At 39.4% G+C, this 15,630-nt stretch overlaps 1 protein-coding gene across 4 annotated transcripts in view; it reads left to right on the forward strand.

Annotated features, from left to right (window-relative positions):
• Window positions 1-1,450: 1,450 nt before the first annotated feature.
• Window positions 1,451-15,630, forward strand: part of TOP2B (DNA topoisomerase II beta) — a 59,018-nt gene continuing 44,838 nt past the window's right edge. Inside the window, exons 1-2 of one of the 4 annotated variants that reach the window (XM_038570684.1) lie at window positions 1,451-1,565; window positions 14,757-14,912. In XM_038570684.1, coding sequence (XP_038426612.1) covers window positions 1,506-1,565; window positions 14,757-14,912 — 216 coding nt within the window. In that variant the 5' untranslated portion in view covers window positions 1,451-1,505. Of the gene's footprint in view, window positions 1,566-13,519; window positions 13,577-14,741; window positions 14,913-15,630 lie in introns of those variants that run through there. The other 3 variants (XM_038570683.1, XM_038570685.1, XM_038570686.1) reach the window with 3 other exon arrangements.

The raw sequence follows: 15,630 nt of genomic DNA on the forward strand, positions 1-15,630 counted from the left end.
GCAAGCCCTCGTAGAGGTAGCTGGACACCGGAGAATGCAAAGTGACAGCGGCAAATCCGCATTGTTCAGAGAGGAGAGAGAAAGGTCAACAAAGAGCAGAGAAGGAACCCTGCGCCCACCCCGCATTCCTTCCCGGGAACGTTCCCTGGGCATCCCTTGTCCTTCGGGTTCCTTAAACGCAGCTCCCTTTTAACCGCCCTGATCCCATTTGAGGGTGAGGGGACGACCGGGGAGGGAAGGAGAGGGAGGAGGAGGGGAAGGTCTGAGCAAGGACTCTTTGGACAGCAGCGTCCGCCTGGGGCCGCGGGGAGCCGGGGTCACAGGGCCCTCCTTGCACCAGTGATCGACAACGTCTTGCCTGCGGTTTACAACCGCTCTTTAAAAATACTTTCCCTTTGGGACTGCCCTCGGCTTCTTCCTGCCACCCCTCCTTCTCTGCCTCCTCCCCACCCCGCCCCCCCGCCGCGGCCCCGGGCGGAGAAATGCCTCGGCCTCGCCGGCAGGGCTCAGAGTAAACAGCACGCTCGGAGGGTTACCACCGAGCCGAGGCCCACGCGACCCTTTCCTTCGGCCGCCCTCAAGGGACCCCTGACAGCGGCCCCTGCTCTCCCCTCAAGTGCAAACCCCCCCCCACACACACACACACACACAAACAAAAAAACCCCAAGTCTTCCCTTCGGTTGCTACCCGCAATGACGTTTCCCCCTCGGGCCCCGCCCCTCCGGGGGCTTGGAATTTTGGGATTGGCCGAGGGGCTGCGGCGAGAGGGCCCCGATTGGGCGCCGAGGCGCTGACTGACAGCGGGGCGGCCGCCGCGCCCTCCCCCCCGCCCGCCCTCCCCGGTGTGCGAATGTGTGTGCGCCGTGTTATGCCGGACAGGAGGGAGGCGACCGCGGCGGCGGCGGCTCTGTTTATTGTCCCTGTCGGTGTGTGGATGTGAGGAAGCCGGGGGTGCGGCGCGGCCGACGGCGGCGGCCTTGGAGGCGGCGGCGGCCTTGGAGGCGGCGGCGGAGGCGGCGGCGGCTCCGGCGACCCCGGCGGCGGCCGGGCCTCGCCGAGCGCGAGGGAAGGACGAGGCGCTTTGCGTCCGCGCCACGTCTGGACGCCCCGGGGCTCTCGGCGGCGCTCGGCGAGCGCACCCCCGGCTCGGCCCGGCCTGCTGCGGCGCCCGCGGGCGGGCGGGCGGGCGGGCGAGGAGGAAGCGCCGCCGCTCTACCGCCGCCGGCCTCCCGCTTCCTTCTCCTCCCCCTCTTCTCGGCGGCAGCCTAGGCCCGGGCGACGCGGCCGCCGCGCCTCGAGTTTGAGGGCGCCGGGCGGCGCGGCCTCCTCGGCGGGCTCGGCCGGGCGTGCGTCCCGGGTCTCGGCGATGGGGCGCGGGGGGCGGCGCCGCTAGGAGCACGGCGGGCGGAGCGGTCGGTGCGGCGCAGAGGGCCCGGCGGCCGGCAGGGAGGCGGGAGCGGCGGCGGCGGCCGCGGCCTCGGGGCCTGTGAGCGGAGGCACCCGCCATGGCCAAGGCGGGCGGCGGCGGCGCGGGAGCCGGCGGCAACGGGGCGCTGACCTGGGTGGTGAGTGGCGGGCGGCGGGGGGCGGGGGGCCCGGCCGAGGCATTGTTCCCGGCCCGCGGGGGGGCAGGGGGGGAGGGAGTCCGCGGGCCCGTCCGGGGGGGGGGCGGGGGGGCAGGGAAACGAGGGGGAAATCGGCGTCCGGAACGGGCGCCCGTCGGGGCTCCTGCCCGCAGAACCCCCCGCTCCCCGCCCCTTTTCTTTCTTTGCCCTCTGTGGAGGCTCCGGCTGCGGGAGCGTGACGTGCACTGGAAACTTAGGGGGACAAACCCTGAACCTGACGCGAAGCCCTCGCTTCAGCTTTTTGTTTTGTTTTGTTTTTTGTTTTTTGCCCTCTCTCAGACTCTTCGGGGCAGTCGGGCGTGAGGCGGTGGGTACCCGCCGTGACGCCTGTGTGGCTCTGTGGGTCAGCACTTTGGTCTACATGTGCTTAAGAAAATCCCGGAGACAAGGGTGTGTGTGTGTGTGTGTGTGTGTGTGTGTGTGTGTTGTAAATGCAGATGCACCCAGTTCTGCTGCTCTAACCTCTCAAAGAATGGATTTGGTGTGTGTGTGTGGGGGGGGGGGGGGGGATCAGTCCAAGGCAATTTAATTTAACACTTGGGTTCAGAGTCTCGTTCAATTGAAAGCGCGTTCGGACGGCCGTTTCGCAGCAGTTAGCACACGGCAGGTCGTCCATCTGTCAGGGTGGGATTATTAAAAGAAGCGTTCACCTGCGTCAGCATCCCAGGTGAGGCGGGGTGGGGGCCGAGGGGAGAGTGCCCGAGAGGTGACTGAAATGCTTAGTCCTGGAGTTAAGGGACCTCGGCGCTCCGTTCCTGCTGGGAAGTAGTAGAGGAGGGAAGACCCAGAGAGATCCGATTCCCACGGCCGATCGATAATTCACCAGCGTTTTACTTGCTCAGCATAGAGTTCAGAGCAGGGTCATTTCCTACACACACACACACACACACACACACACACACACACACAAAGCCCAGCTCAGCCGACGTACTTGGTTTCCAGGAGAAACATTTTAAAACGCATTACATTTAACAGGTACTTTCGATGGATCCTTCCTTTTTCAGAAGAACACTCAAGGAAACTTTCGTATTGGCGTTTTTATTACTAATTCTTTCTTTTCTCTTTGCTTGGGCGAGGTTTAGGGGAGTTGAGTAGCAGTTCTGCTGAATTAACCAGACTTCCTTGAGAAAAAGCATGTTATAGCGGGAAAACATTTTAACCATTTATGTTTGAGTGTCAAGTTCGCTTTGCAAAATAACTTGCCAAGCTCTTCATGTTGAATTTTCCGAATTTTGTTTGTTACTCCACTAATGGGGTACGAACAGACTAGAGCCAGGATAGATAAAATGCCACATTATAAACTGGTGGTCCATGTGGACCATTCTGGAAGGGGGGGGGGGTTGCGTAAGTGAAATATAATCATTTTTAAAAAATGGGTGGCCCTCCCCCCATTACTAAAATCAAGCAACTTCTGAAAATTAAGTTAGCCAGATAAGTTCTCGTTCACTGTTTGGAGGTGTGAGAGGCCTGATTTGAGTTTCTGAGGACCTCTGATTCTGTAATGGTAAACATTTTGCTTCAGGATTGAATTGGTTGGCATTTGATAGCAATATTTTAATTTACTGTTATTTAACTTTGTACATAAATGACTGCTTTTTCGTTTCAAGCTCAGTAGGAAACCACTTACGTAAAAAATTTCCTGAAACTTAGATGGTCTCATTCAGTATCAGATTCATTTGATAATAAAATTGACTTATTTAGTAAAGATTTTTTCATTATAAGACAAATATGGGAAATACAGTAAAATAAAGTAAAAATCACTTAATATTTACAGATTATATCTGCGTGTTGAATTCAAAGTTTATTAAAATATAATCACTCCATAAGTCTGCTTTAAGATTTGATGCTTGCTTTAAATTTGTCAGGGTATATGAGCATCTTTATGTCCATGATTTACATCATTGATCATAGACTAATTTTATGAGAGGCAATATAGTGAAGTGAGCATGGACTTCGATGTCAGATTGATGTAGATTCTGATCCTTTCTCCAACCCATATTGCAAAAGATCTAACCTTTCAAAGCCTATTTTCTCACCTGTAAAATAAGGTTGCATTGAGAATTAAATAACACATGTAGCCAGTGCTGGACTTGGTAAATATTTTTTGTTGGTGGTGGTGAAGTTCAAGAAATGTACACTCAGAATAATGAAGTGGCTCTTACATGAGGTGCTTTTAAATCAGGGTGAAAGCAAATTATTTCTTTGAAAGAATTCAGGGATTTGTTTCAGTGGTCATCTATTTCTGCAGAGGGGTAACTTTGCCTGCTTTGTTGAATGAAACTGGTGTTATGTTGCCACCTGCTTGTGGGTAACAGGAAGAAATAAAAATGGAATTAGTCCCTGATAGTGTTCTTTTGGGAGGGGGATGGGTAATGCCATGTGTTGCTAGTATTAACTTCTGTTGGGATGCTTGCCAGCATGTAGTATTAACATCGTCACTGCATGAAAGTTTACATTTTAATACCTAAACCCACAAGGCAAAGTGGTTTAAGATTGACATTAACTTCTCCTTTTAATGTTTGTGTTTTATTTGCAGGGTCTTAAGCAGATTTTTTAAAATTAGAAAAGAAGTGGAAAACATAAATATAGCAAACTATTTTGAGTTAACATTGACAACAGCTATGAAGGCTTCCTGAACCAAGCAGTTTCTTGAATTAACTTTTAGTTTGTAAAGCTTTGATTAGTAGACCCTGTAGTCTTATTTCATTAAGCCATTTATAATTTTTAGGTGATTGGTAACACTTCTGTGGAAATATTAGAAGATAGTTAATTACTATGTGAATATTGATCTTTTTTCTTGAATACTCTAATTTGGTAGATTAAACTATATTATAATTAAAAACAGTAAGCATATAAAAAAGTGGTGGCTAGAATAATATAAGGAGCCTTTTCTCCATTTATCAAGTCTCACCGATTACCAACTCAAGATCACCCACCTTGCCCCTTCTCTTTATTTTTTATTTATCTATTTTTTAAAGATTTCATTTATTTATCCATGAGAGACAGAGACAGAGAGAGAGAGAGGCAGAGACACAGGCAGAGGGAGAAGCAGGCCCCATGCAGGGAGCCCAATGCGGGACTCGATCCCGGGACTCCAGGATCACGCCCTGGGCCAAAGGCAGGTCCTAAACCTCTGAGCCACTCCGGGATCCCCTATATGTCTAATTCAAACCATCATTGTACATTTAGATATTTAAAGATTTATATTAAGAACCTTGCTTTAGTGGCTTATTGTTGCAAGTCTGAACTCCTCAACCAGACTTTCAAGCCAGTTCTCTTATGTCTCAGTTGAAATTTATTTTGTATAGTCATCATAGTTAAATTTATCTCTTCACTGTCCCCTGAACATCGTGGTTTTTGTCATGTTGCTATACATGCTTACCTTCCATCAGGAATGCCTCTTTCTCTTCTCTTTATAAGTGTAAATGTTAATTACTCTTCAAAGCTAGCTCAGAGTCTCACCAAACTTTTATCCTCCAGTTTTCACTCATTTTTTTCTGTTACCCCTATGGATCAGAAAACATAAATTTCTTTTTATGTAACTTTCATGCATGATAATTTAGTCTTAACAATTAGATTATAGGGATCCCTGGGTGGCGCAGTGGTTTAGCGCCTGCCTTTGGCCCAGGGCGCGATCCTGGAGACCTGGGATCGAATCCCACGTCAGGCTCCCGGTGCATGGAGCCTGCTTCTCCCTCTGCCTGTGTCTCTGCCTCTCTCTCTCTCTCTCTGTGACTATCATAAATAAATAAAAATTAAAAAAAAAAAATTAAAAAAAAAACTATTAGATTATAAACTAAAGCTAAGGACCATGTATTATACCTATTTGTATCTTTTATACAGTTTAGCAAAGAGCTGGATTCATAATCCAACCTCAGTTATTTTAACAAATTGGACAGTTGACATGCTAACTTCCTGAAAAGTCCATCATCATCATTATTTTTTTTAAAGGTTTATTTATTCATTTGAGAGACAGAGAGGCATAGGGGCAAAGGGAGAGAGAATCCTCAGGCGGACTCCCTATTCAGCTCATAGCCCCTTGCAGGCTTATCAAGGGCTGGATCCTAGGACCAAAGAACCACAAAAAGTCATTATTAAGACAAGTGGTCAGGTAGCAATGTTCTTTAGGCAACGTTCTCAAGTAACATAATAGCAGTACTTAGAAACTAATTATATTTGGTGCTAACTTTTCTGAATGGGAGTGTTTACTTGTAGTTTTAGATGTTAATTTCTTAGGTGTCAGTAGTTGCATTTTACTAAGTACTTTAAAAAAATAAGCCTCTTTTCATAGTTTTTAAAAATAGAACCTCCTTTAGACCTCCTTTTTGAGATCAGAATTATTTTCATTTGCAGAAAAGAAAACAGGTTTAGAGATTAGGTAACAAACTGTTAATTACCTGGCTAAAGCAGAGGTGGGATTGAAACCAGATTTATCTTCTTAACCATGATTTATACGGCTCCCCACTTTAAAAAAACATTGAAAACCAAAAAACCTTGGGGTGCCTGGATAGCTCAGTAATTTAAGTGACTGACTCTTGGTTTCGGCTCAGGTGATAACCTCTGGGTCATAAGATCCAACCCTCTTCAGGGTTCTACCCTTAGTGTGGAGTCTGGTGGAGATTCTTTCTGCCTGTCTCGTACCTTTCTGTCTCCTACGCACCACCCTTGCTCTTGGTCTCTCAAATAAATAAATCTTTTTTTTTTTTTTTAATACCACTCATCTTTTATACCCTGATGTGACAAGATTAAAAAAGCCTTCTGGGATATACTTGTATATTTTTGTATTAACCTTTCTTTTTACAGAGAAAGCTAGGAAATACATTTCCTTTTCAGAATGTATGTATCTGTGTAACAATGCTTTTTTAAGATAATGAGCTATATAAAATCAGATCCTGTGGGTTCCTAATTCAGCTTCTTTAAGTACTAACTTTGTTAGCTTTGGGGAACCACTTCTTCAGAGTTCTATTTCCTCATTGTAGAAAGGAAATCATGGCAACAGTGCCTACTTCATGGAGCTCTTATGAGAATTGATTGAGATTGTCCATATAATTCCCATGATGCTGCAACATAATAAGCTCTCAGATGGGTATATTTGCATGTATTTTTCTTCAAATAAATTGAAAAGAATTTTCATATCTTTTGTCTCACAGAAAGGTTTTTTTTTTTAATATTGTGAAATTACAATAAGTGAACATCTGTCACCACACAGTTACAATTTTTTTCTTGTCATGGGGACTTTTATTTACTCTCTTAGCAACTTCTAAATATACAATGCAGTATTATTAACTATAGTCACCATGCTGTACGTTACATTCACAGGACTTTCTTATTTTTTAACTGGAAGTTTGTACCCATTGGTCACCTTCAACCATGTTGTTGCCTCTAGCCCCAAATTCAAGGGTTTTGTTTTTGTCTTTAGATTCTACATATAAGATCATACAGTATTTGTCTTTCTCTCTCTGACATATTTCATGTAGCATAATGGTCTCAAGATTCACTCATGTTGTTGCAAATGGAAAAAGTTCCTTCTTTTTTTATGATATTCCTCTGTGTGCTACATTTTTTTTTTATCTATTTATCAGTGCTTGTGTGTCTTGGCTCTTGTAAATAATGATGCAATGAATATGGGGGTGCATATATCTTTCCAAGTTAATGTTTTTGTTTTCTTTGGATAAATACCCAGAAATAGAATTTCTGGATCATATGTTAATTCTGTTTGTAATTTTTTTGAGGAAACTCCATATTGTTTTCCATAGTGGCTGCACCAATTTATATTCCTACCAACAGTGCATGAGGAGTCCCCTTTTTCCATTTTCCTGTCAACACTTGTTGTTTCTTGTCTTTTTGATAATAGCCATCCTGACAGGTGTGAAGTAGTATCTTATAGTGGTTTTGATTTGCATTTCCCTCATGATTGATTAGTGATGTTGCATGTCTTTTCATGTGTCTGTTGGACATCTATATATCTTCTTTGGAAAAATGTTTATTCAGAGCCTTTTCCCATTTTTTAATTTAATTTTTTTTCTTGCTATTCAGTTGTGAGAGTTCTTTATATGTTTTGGATATTAACCCCTTATTAGATTTATCATTTGTAAATATTTTTTCCTATTCAGTAGGTTGCCTTTTCATTTTGCTCATGGTTTCCTTTGCAGTGCAGAAGCTTTTTAGTGTGATGTAGTTTCACTTATTTTTGCTTTTGTTGCCTTTACTTTTTGTGTCAGCTTCAAAAAAAAAAAATATCATTGTCAAGACCCACACCAAAGAGCTTATATTCAAGTCTATAATTCATTTTGAGTTGTTTTTGTGTATGGATAAGATAGGGGTCCAATTTTGTTCATGCATATGACTGTCCTTTATTTATTGAAGAGACTGTCCTTTCCCCATTTTATATTATTGGCTCTTTTGTCATAAATTAATTGACCACGTATGTGTGGGTTTATTTATGGGCTCTCTATTCTGTTCCATTTGTCTTTGTGTCTGTTTTCCTGCCAGTACCATACTGTTTTGATTAGTATGGCTTTTAATATAGTTTGAAACTGGTGACTGGGATGCCTCTCTTTTCTTCTTTCTCAAGATTGCTTTGGCTATTTGAGGACTTTTGTGATTCTATACAAATTTTAAGATTGTTTTATTTCTATAAAAAAGGCTGTTGCAATTTTGATAGGGATAGGGACTTTTATTTTTTACTTTTTATATTTTTTTATTTTTATTTATTTTTTTTTAATTTTTATTTATTTATGATAGTCACACACACACACAGAGAGTGAGAGAGAGAGAGAGAGAGAGAGAGAGAGAGAGAGAGTCAGAGACATAGGCAGAGGGAGAAGCAGGCTCCATGCACCGGGAGCCCGACGTGGGATTTGATCCCGGGTCTCCAGGATCGCGCCCTGGGCCAAAGGCAGGTGCCAAACCGCTGCGCCACCCAGGGATCCCCTTTTTATTTTTTTTTTTTTTAAGACAGAATGAGAGTGGCAAGGGGTAGAGGGAGAAGAAGAGAATGTTAAGTAGGCTCTGTGCTCAGCGTAGAGTCTGTTGCAGGGCTGGATCTCATGACCCTGAGATCATGATCTGAGCCAAAATCAAGCATGGGACACTCAACCAACTGAGCCACACAGGCTCCCCTGTAGTAGGGACTTTTAAACAATGTTAATTATTCCAGTTCATGAGCATGGAATGTCTATTATTTGTGTCTTCCGTTTCTTTCATTAGTGTCTTAGTTTTCAGTGTTCAGGTCTTTTACTTCCCTGGTTGAATTTATTACTAAGTATTCTTTTTGATTCAGTTGTACATGGGATTGCCAATTCCTCTTTCTGGTAGTTGTTATTGTACAGAAACAACAGAGTTATGTGTATTGGTTTTGTATTCTGCAACTTTATTGGATTTGTTTTAATCGTTTTTTTGGTGGAGTCCTTAGGTTTTTCTGTATATACTATATCATCTGCAAACAGTGACAATTTTATTTCTTCCTTTTCAATTTGGATGCCATTTAGGGAAAGTGTATTTTTTATTTTCACGGTGGATGTTTAAACATTCCTTATGATCTTAAGTATCCCTCACCTTCTGTCTTTTTCCTTGTTCCTTGGTTTGGGAGGGCATTTCTTGAAGAGCATAGATGGAAGGCAAAGTGTTGGTTTTGTTTTCATTAATGGTAGATAGATACATGGCCCTCTCTATGGTTACATAGATGAAATATGAGTGAAAGGAACATCAAAGCATGGTGGGTTTGAGGGAGAAAGGAAGGGGAGGAGATAAAACAAAAGGGTAATGTGAAGTCTGAGGGGGTCATTTATAGAAGATAGGAGAAAAGGCTTGTTGCCAAGGTTTTGCTAGTGCCACTCTTGTTGGCTTGGTGATGGTGAAATTTCTGTGCCGATTATGTGAATGAATGGCTCAGTTCCTTTTTAGCACCAACTGGCAAACCATCTCCTTTCCCCTCTTTGGCAGCAATTCATTCTCTCACAGAAAAACAGGAACTGGGTGATTGCCCCAAATTGCTATGTCTCACGTGACAACTCTGTGTATGGAAGAATCTTTTTTTTTTTTCCTTAACAGAATGATCTTGGTACATACTCATTCTGAAATAAAAATTTGTTTTAAAACAAACAAAGAAGAGGAGGTGGGTGGGGGGATAGGGTAACTGAGTGACAGGCATTAAGGAGGGCATGTGATGTGATTAAAACTGGGTGTTATATGTTGGCAAATTGAGTTTAAATAAATTTATTTTAGTGCAGTATTTTTCTTATGATTGAGGAATGTTCTTGATAAAGGTTGAGTCTGAGATAAGTATTAGATCTGTATTCTTTCACTAGGAGTTAGCAACATTGCAAAAGTGTTATAAAATAGATTGATATTTTAGTATAGATTTTATGTATTATTTTGATGTTTTGTTATAATTTAAAAATTCTGAACAATGCCTTGTTTAATTTGGCAACCCTCTTTTGAACTTCAGAAAAAGTCAGTTATGGCATCATATGTATAAACCACAAAGACTAGAATTAAGATGTTTTTAGATTTGCAGAGGATATTTTCATACAGGGGTTTCTTTACATTTTCATTGTCTTTATGAAAATGTTGCTCTGATTTCTTCTATTCTGCTGTTATTAGATGCTGGAATTATTTACTACTATAAATAGCTTGGTATTTCATCCACATAAATTTAGGCAGTGAAATAAATTACAAATAAACTTAAATTGTACATTTTTAATTTTTATCAAACCTTAAAGTTTATTTAGAATGTTTTTTGGTAATTGGTTATTTTTAAGGGCATACTGTGAATTTTTATTTAACGTGGAATAGTCACTGTTGTACAAGATATTTTGCTACTATAAACATAATAAAAGGTTAGATTATTATTATGAATCAAAAGTGTTTAAAATGAGTGTAATTAAAAAACTTAAACATTAAAAAATTAGTGAAACAAGGACTTGAAAAGCAAAAAAAACTAGTAAGACAGCAACAACAACAAAAATTTAAAAATCAAACCTCTATGCCAATGTATACCTGCCTCAATTAAACATGAGGATGAGGAGATGATAATAATTCAAGAATTTTTCAGCTTCTCAAATATTGTTAATCACACAAAAGATTCACTGGGAAAACTGGTGGATTTACAAGTAAACCAAGTGAGTTGTGAATGAAAACCTTAATATACTGACACAAATATGGAAAGTTTAACACCCCTCCCCACCCCAAATAAGCATTATTCTTTTAGCCTGCAAGTATCAGATATATATCAGTCTCCTTTATTATTTGTGGGATTGAGAATACTTTTATAAATGTGTAGATGGGAGTTTGCTGATCTGTTTGTGTTCAAGCTAATTTTATGATCTCTTTTCTCTGAATATTATTAGTAACGGTGTTAAAACTGAAGAACTACTAGGGATGATCTTTCTTTCTTTCTTTCTTTCTTTCTTTCTTTCTTTCTTTCTTTCTTTCTTTCTTTCTTTCTTTCTTTCTTTCTTTCTTTCTCTTTCTTTCAGTGGTAGTAAGAGCTGGAGGGAAGATGATCAATAGATTTTTCTCATTTTACTTAGTTCTCAGGCCGAAGGTGTTTATATTCATACCTATTCTAGGGATGAGATATCCCTTTGAGGGGGGCAGAGTAGTTGCTGTCTGTCCCTTCATCAGCAGATTTTGATTTTTCATGGTCTGGACATTATTCAGGGAGCAACTTTCTGCTAATAAAGAGGAGCTAAAAGAGATCATTATTTCAGGTTTCTGTGAGAAAAACTTACAGACTTCTCAGGAGAGAACTTCCTTTTTCTCTTTGCTGCTAGTGAGCCAGTGAGCAGTGCAAACTACCATTTATTGAGAATGGGAAAGTAAAAGACAATGTGTTATTTTCTGTTTTCTGCTCTGCCAAACTCGCCAGTCTTATCTGTTTATTTTGGTTTCAATTACCTTTTTGGCTAGATTCTAGTGAGAAAGTTGGGACTACAGAAGTAGTAAGTAGGTTATTAGCAGTGCCACTAGGAAAAAAAAAAAAAACCAACCCTTTAGTTTTATTCCAGCGTAATGACATTTTCACATACATGGATTAACACGATCTTAAAATATATCCATATATGCTCATTGTAGAAAACTAGAAAATGTGTATCAGAAAAGAAAATGAAAATAACTTCTATTTCTACTTCTCACAGATAATTTAATGATTGATATTCTGTTGAGTATATTTTATATTTTTTCCTACGTGTATAATCTTTTTTTGATGAAAATGGGCTCATTTTTATACTCTTGTAATTTTGTTCACTAAAGAGTATATTTTTAATAAGCTACTAATTTAAAAATACTTGATTACATAACGTTTTTACATAAAAGTTATAGCAATAGAAGTTTATATAGTCAACACAAATAAGTTTTGATAAAAGTAACTAAAAATATTTACTTAATAAATATCCAGGTTTAAAAGTTTATATGTGAGTTTTAGAAATTATTTAATATAAATGAGAGTTGACTTAAAATATTGACAAAATCTCAAAACATCTGTTTTATTATGACATTCTATAAATAATGTGTGTTCCTTAATGCTTTTCATTACTTTAAATAGAATGGTACCTTTTTTACTTAATACCTGTCATATATTTAGGAAAAAATATTTTGACATTAAATATTTTAAGTATTGCCAAACTTATTTTTGACATATATTATTCCTAGAGAAAATTATAAATAGTAATCTGACAAAGCCAAGTACATTTTACTTGTTCTTTGAATTTTGAGACATTATGCTAGCAAGCATGACAACTTTTGAACTTGATAGGGGTCTATCTGTTAGGTTAAAGGGAGGGAGGAAGAAGTGATTGGTAGTGAGGGGATATAGGAAAAGTTGTAAATTCTTGAAAAAGGAGTGATGAAGGACTTTATCCTTATTTTCCATACTTGTGTGCCCTTTTAGTTAAGTATATAACTCATCTGGGTCAAATGTGGAAGCCCCAATTAGGTGGCTGTGAGTCTCTGGTTAAGTCTAATCTTAAAGATATTTTCTTTGTTCTGGGATTTGGAATCGTAGCCTGGGATCAGAAAGCCTTTATTGCATGGTTACTGTAAGTTCCTGACCTTTGTGCCATTGATTGCAAACAGTTCTAAATTAATGGTAAGAAGTTACCTCTCTTTGATTCCATAGCATTTATTGTCTTTAAACACTTTCTAAGAATGTGATCTTAGTCCTTACTAGCTATTCTGAGGACCTATTATATTATACACAGTTATGTTTTTAACTTTGGATTTGTTTCGGTAAGTTAATCAGCTATCTCATGAAAAGCAAGGAACATGATTAGAAATTTGGAGACTGGTATTTTTAAAATGCAATGTATTTTTGGCTAGTTCATCATCTACTTGAGAGAAATAGTCTATGAAGATTTTATAAAACTCTTTTGTTCAGAGCTATTTTTAATTAACTCAGAGCAGTGTTAATAGGTAACCTTATAAATGAAAGAATATATAAGAATATAATTAAAAATACAGAAAATGAGTTATTTATAATACTTTATTTTGCAATTTTATTTTTTATTTTGTAATTTTATTAAGTTTCATTAATTTTATGTAAAATTTATGGCACTGGAAGATTATGATTAATGTTTGAATTTCCATAGTGTTTGTACATTACAGTTCTGGTTTAGACTGCTTAGAGGTTATGTATTTGATTTTTAAATATACGTTGTTTAAATGTAGATTAGGTATACTGACTTTTTTCAAGTATGAACATTAAATATAATGATATGGCTATGTATATGACCTGAATTGAAGTGGTTTGTTGCTTGTTCAAATTCATAAAATCTCTTCCATTGTCTTCTGACTGCTTTATTTCTACTAAAGTTCAAAAACTTGTGAAGATATCTCAATTTTCATTGTGTCTTATATGTGAATTATTTTTTGTGAAAAGTATGCCACTATAATACCTTTCTTTTAGTGGGATGTCTTATTTGTCAACATCAAGGAATTCCAGAAGGAGAGAGGTGTGTTTTCTGTCATTAAGAAATCTCTAAACCTTGGGAATTTGAGTTTGCAATTCTTATCTACATAGGAATGATTAGAATTAAGATCACTAACCTCTATTTACTTGAAACTGGCACAGAAACTGGAATTAGCGAGTGCCTCAGTAATGGAGCATCTAGCAATGATTTATAAGGAATTATTGGCATGACCTATAAAAGTGTGAAATTTGAGATTTCATAAACCATGCTTAGTATTACCAGCCATATCAGTATATATTTTTATTTTTTAATTTTTAAATATTTTATTTATTTATTCATGAGAGACCCAGAGAGAGAGGCAGAGACATAAGCAGAGGGAGAAGCAGGCTTCATGTAGGGAGCCCGACGTGGGACCTGATCCCGGGTCTCTAGGATCACGCCCTGTGCCTAAGGTGGCGCTAAACCACTGAAGCCACCCAGGCTGCCCTGCCATATCAGTATTTTAACTACATTGTTTACTGTTTTGCATAGGTTACTTTTGCCCACTCTCTTGACTAAATCATCAGTAGTTTAATGGCAGGGAACTGAAACGTAGATTTGAGGATTTCTGCAGGTATCCAGGTTTAGTTATTGTGAACCTATAACCTGACCAGAACTCATATTCCTTGGAAAGTTTTGAAGACTATAAAAATTAACTGGGTAACTTACATAATTGGGAAATTTTTATATTTCTGGATTGAACAGATGTAGGCATTTCTAGCTATTCTAGTGATTATGTATACCTACTTTTTGGGCTTAGTCAAAACAATAGTTTTACACTGTACTATAAAAAGAACTGGACTGTCAATAAATGGACCTCTGTTTCTTCAACACTGAAAAATCAGCCTAAGAGGTCATTTTGTCATTAAAAAGAAAACCTGTGGGGGATCCCTGGGTGGCACAGCGGTTTAGCGCCTGCCTTTGGCCCAGGGCGCGATCCTGGAGACCCGGGATCGAATCCCACGTCGGGCTCCCGGTGCATGGAGCCTGCTTCTCCCTCTGCCTGTGTCTCTGCCTCTCTCTCTCTCTCTCTCTCTCTCTCTGTGACTATCATAAATAAATAAAAAAATTTAAAAAAGAAAAAAAGAAAACCTGTGACATGTGTCCATTTGCATTTTAGTTTAACCTCTGGTAGGTTATTTAAATTTGATTTTTTGGTTAATTTTAGACTCTTTTTGATCAGAACAATGCTGCCAAAAAAGAAGAATCAGAAACTGCAAACAAAAATGATTCTTCAAAGAAGTTGTCTGTGGAGAGAGTATATCAGAAAAAGACACAACTTGAACATATTCTCCTTCGTCCTGATACATACATTGGGTCAGTGGAACCATTGACACAGGTAATTATTTGTTAAATTTTGAGATTAGAAGATACGTATCTATATTTACTTTTTAATAAAATTTTTGTGATTGTATGCTTTAGAAGTACATGATTTCATGGCTTGATGCTCATAAGGCAAAGTAGGGTAAGAGATCTAAGAGAGGTAGAAATGCCTTTAGTTTTTGCTAAAGATAAAAAACTAGGAGATAGAAGCTATCAGAGTTAAGTATAGAGGAAGATGGTAGTGTGTGAACTTTTATTTTAAAAGTCCTTAAGTTTATGCTGTGGTTTGCTTCCAATCCTAGAATGTGTACATATACAGTGATGACTATTTGATGCTTACTGTGGACTTGACTTACCTATATTATCTTGTCCAATTCTAACAATTTTGGAAAGTAGGTACTATTATCCCTATTTTATAGATGAGGAAACCGAAGTTTAAATAAATTTAAATAACTTGCTCACATCCCTTAACTGCTAAGAGCTGAGATTCAAAGCTAGGTCTCTGGCTCCAAAGTCATGGCTATGTTCATATTATTTTACTCTGTGAGCCTTATAGAAAAATATAAAGAATGAAGTAAAAGTGTAAAGTAAATATAAAATATTTTTGTATTTTTCTATTTTATTTAAATATAGTTTTAAACAATTATAGTGTATAAGTAAGAATATAGACTCAATACAAAATGATTTCTCAATTTTGAAGTTATTTAAATTGAATATGAATATAGTGAGGTTGA

Source organism: Canis lupus, chromosome 23 (assembly GCF_011100685.1).
Source record: "Canis lupus familiaris isolate Mischka breed German Shepherd chromosome 23, alternate assembly UU_Cfam_GSD_1.0, whole genome shotgun sequence".
Classification (NCBI taxonomy): domain Eukaryota; kingdom Metazoa; phylum Chordata; class Mammalia; order Carnivora; family Canidae; genus Canis; species Canis lupus.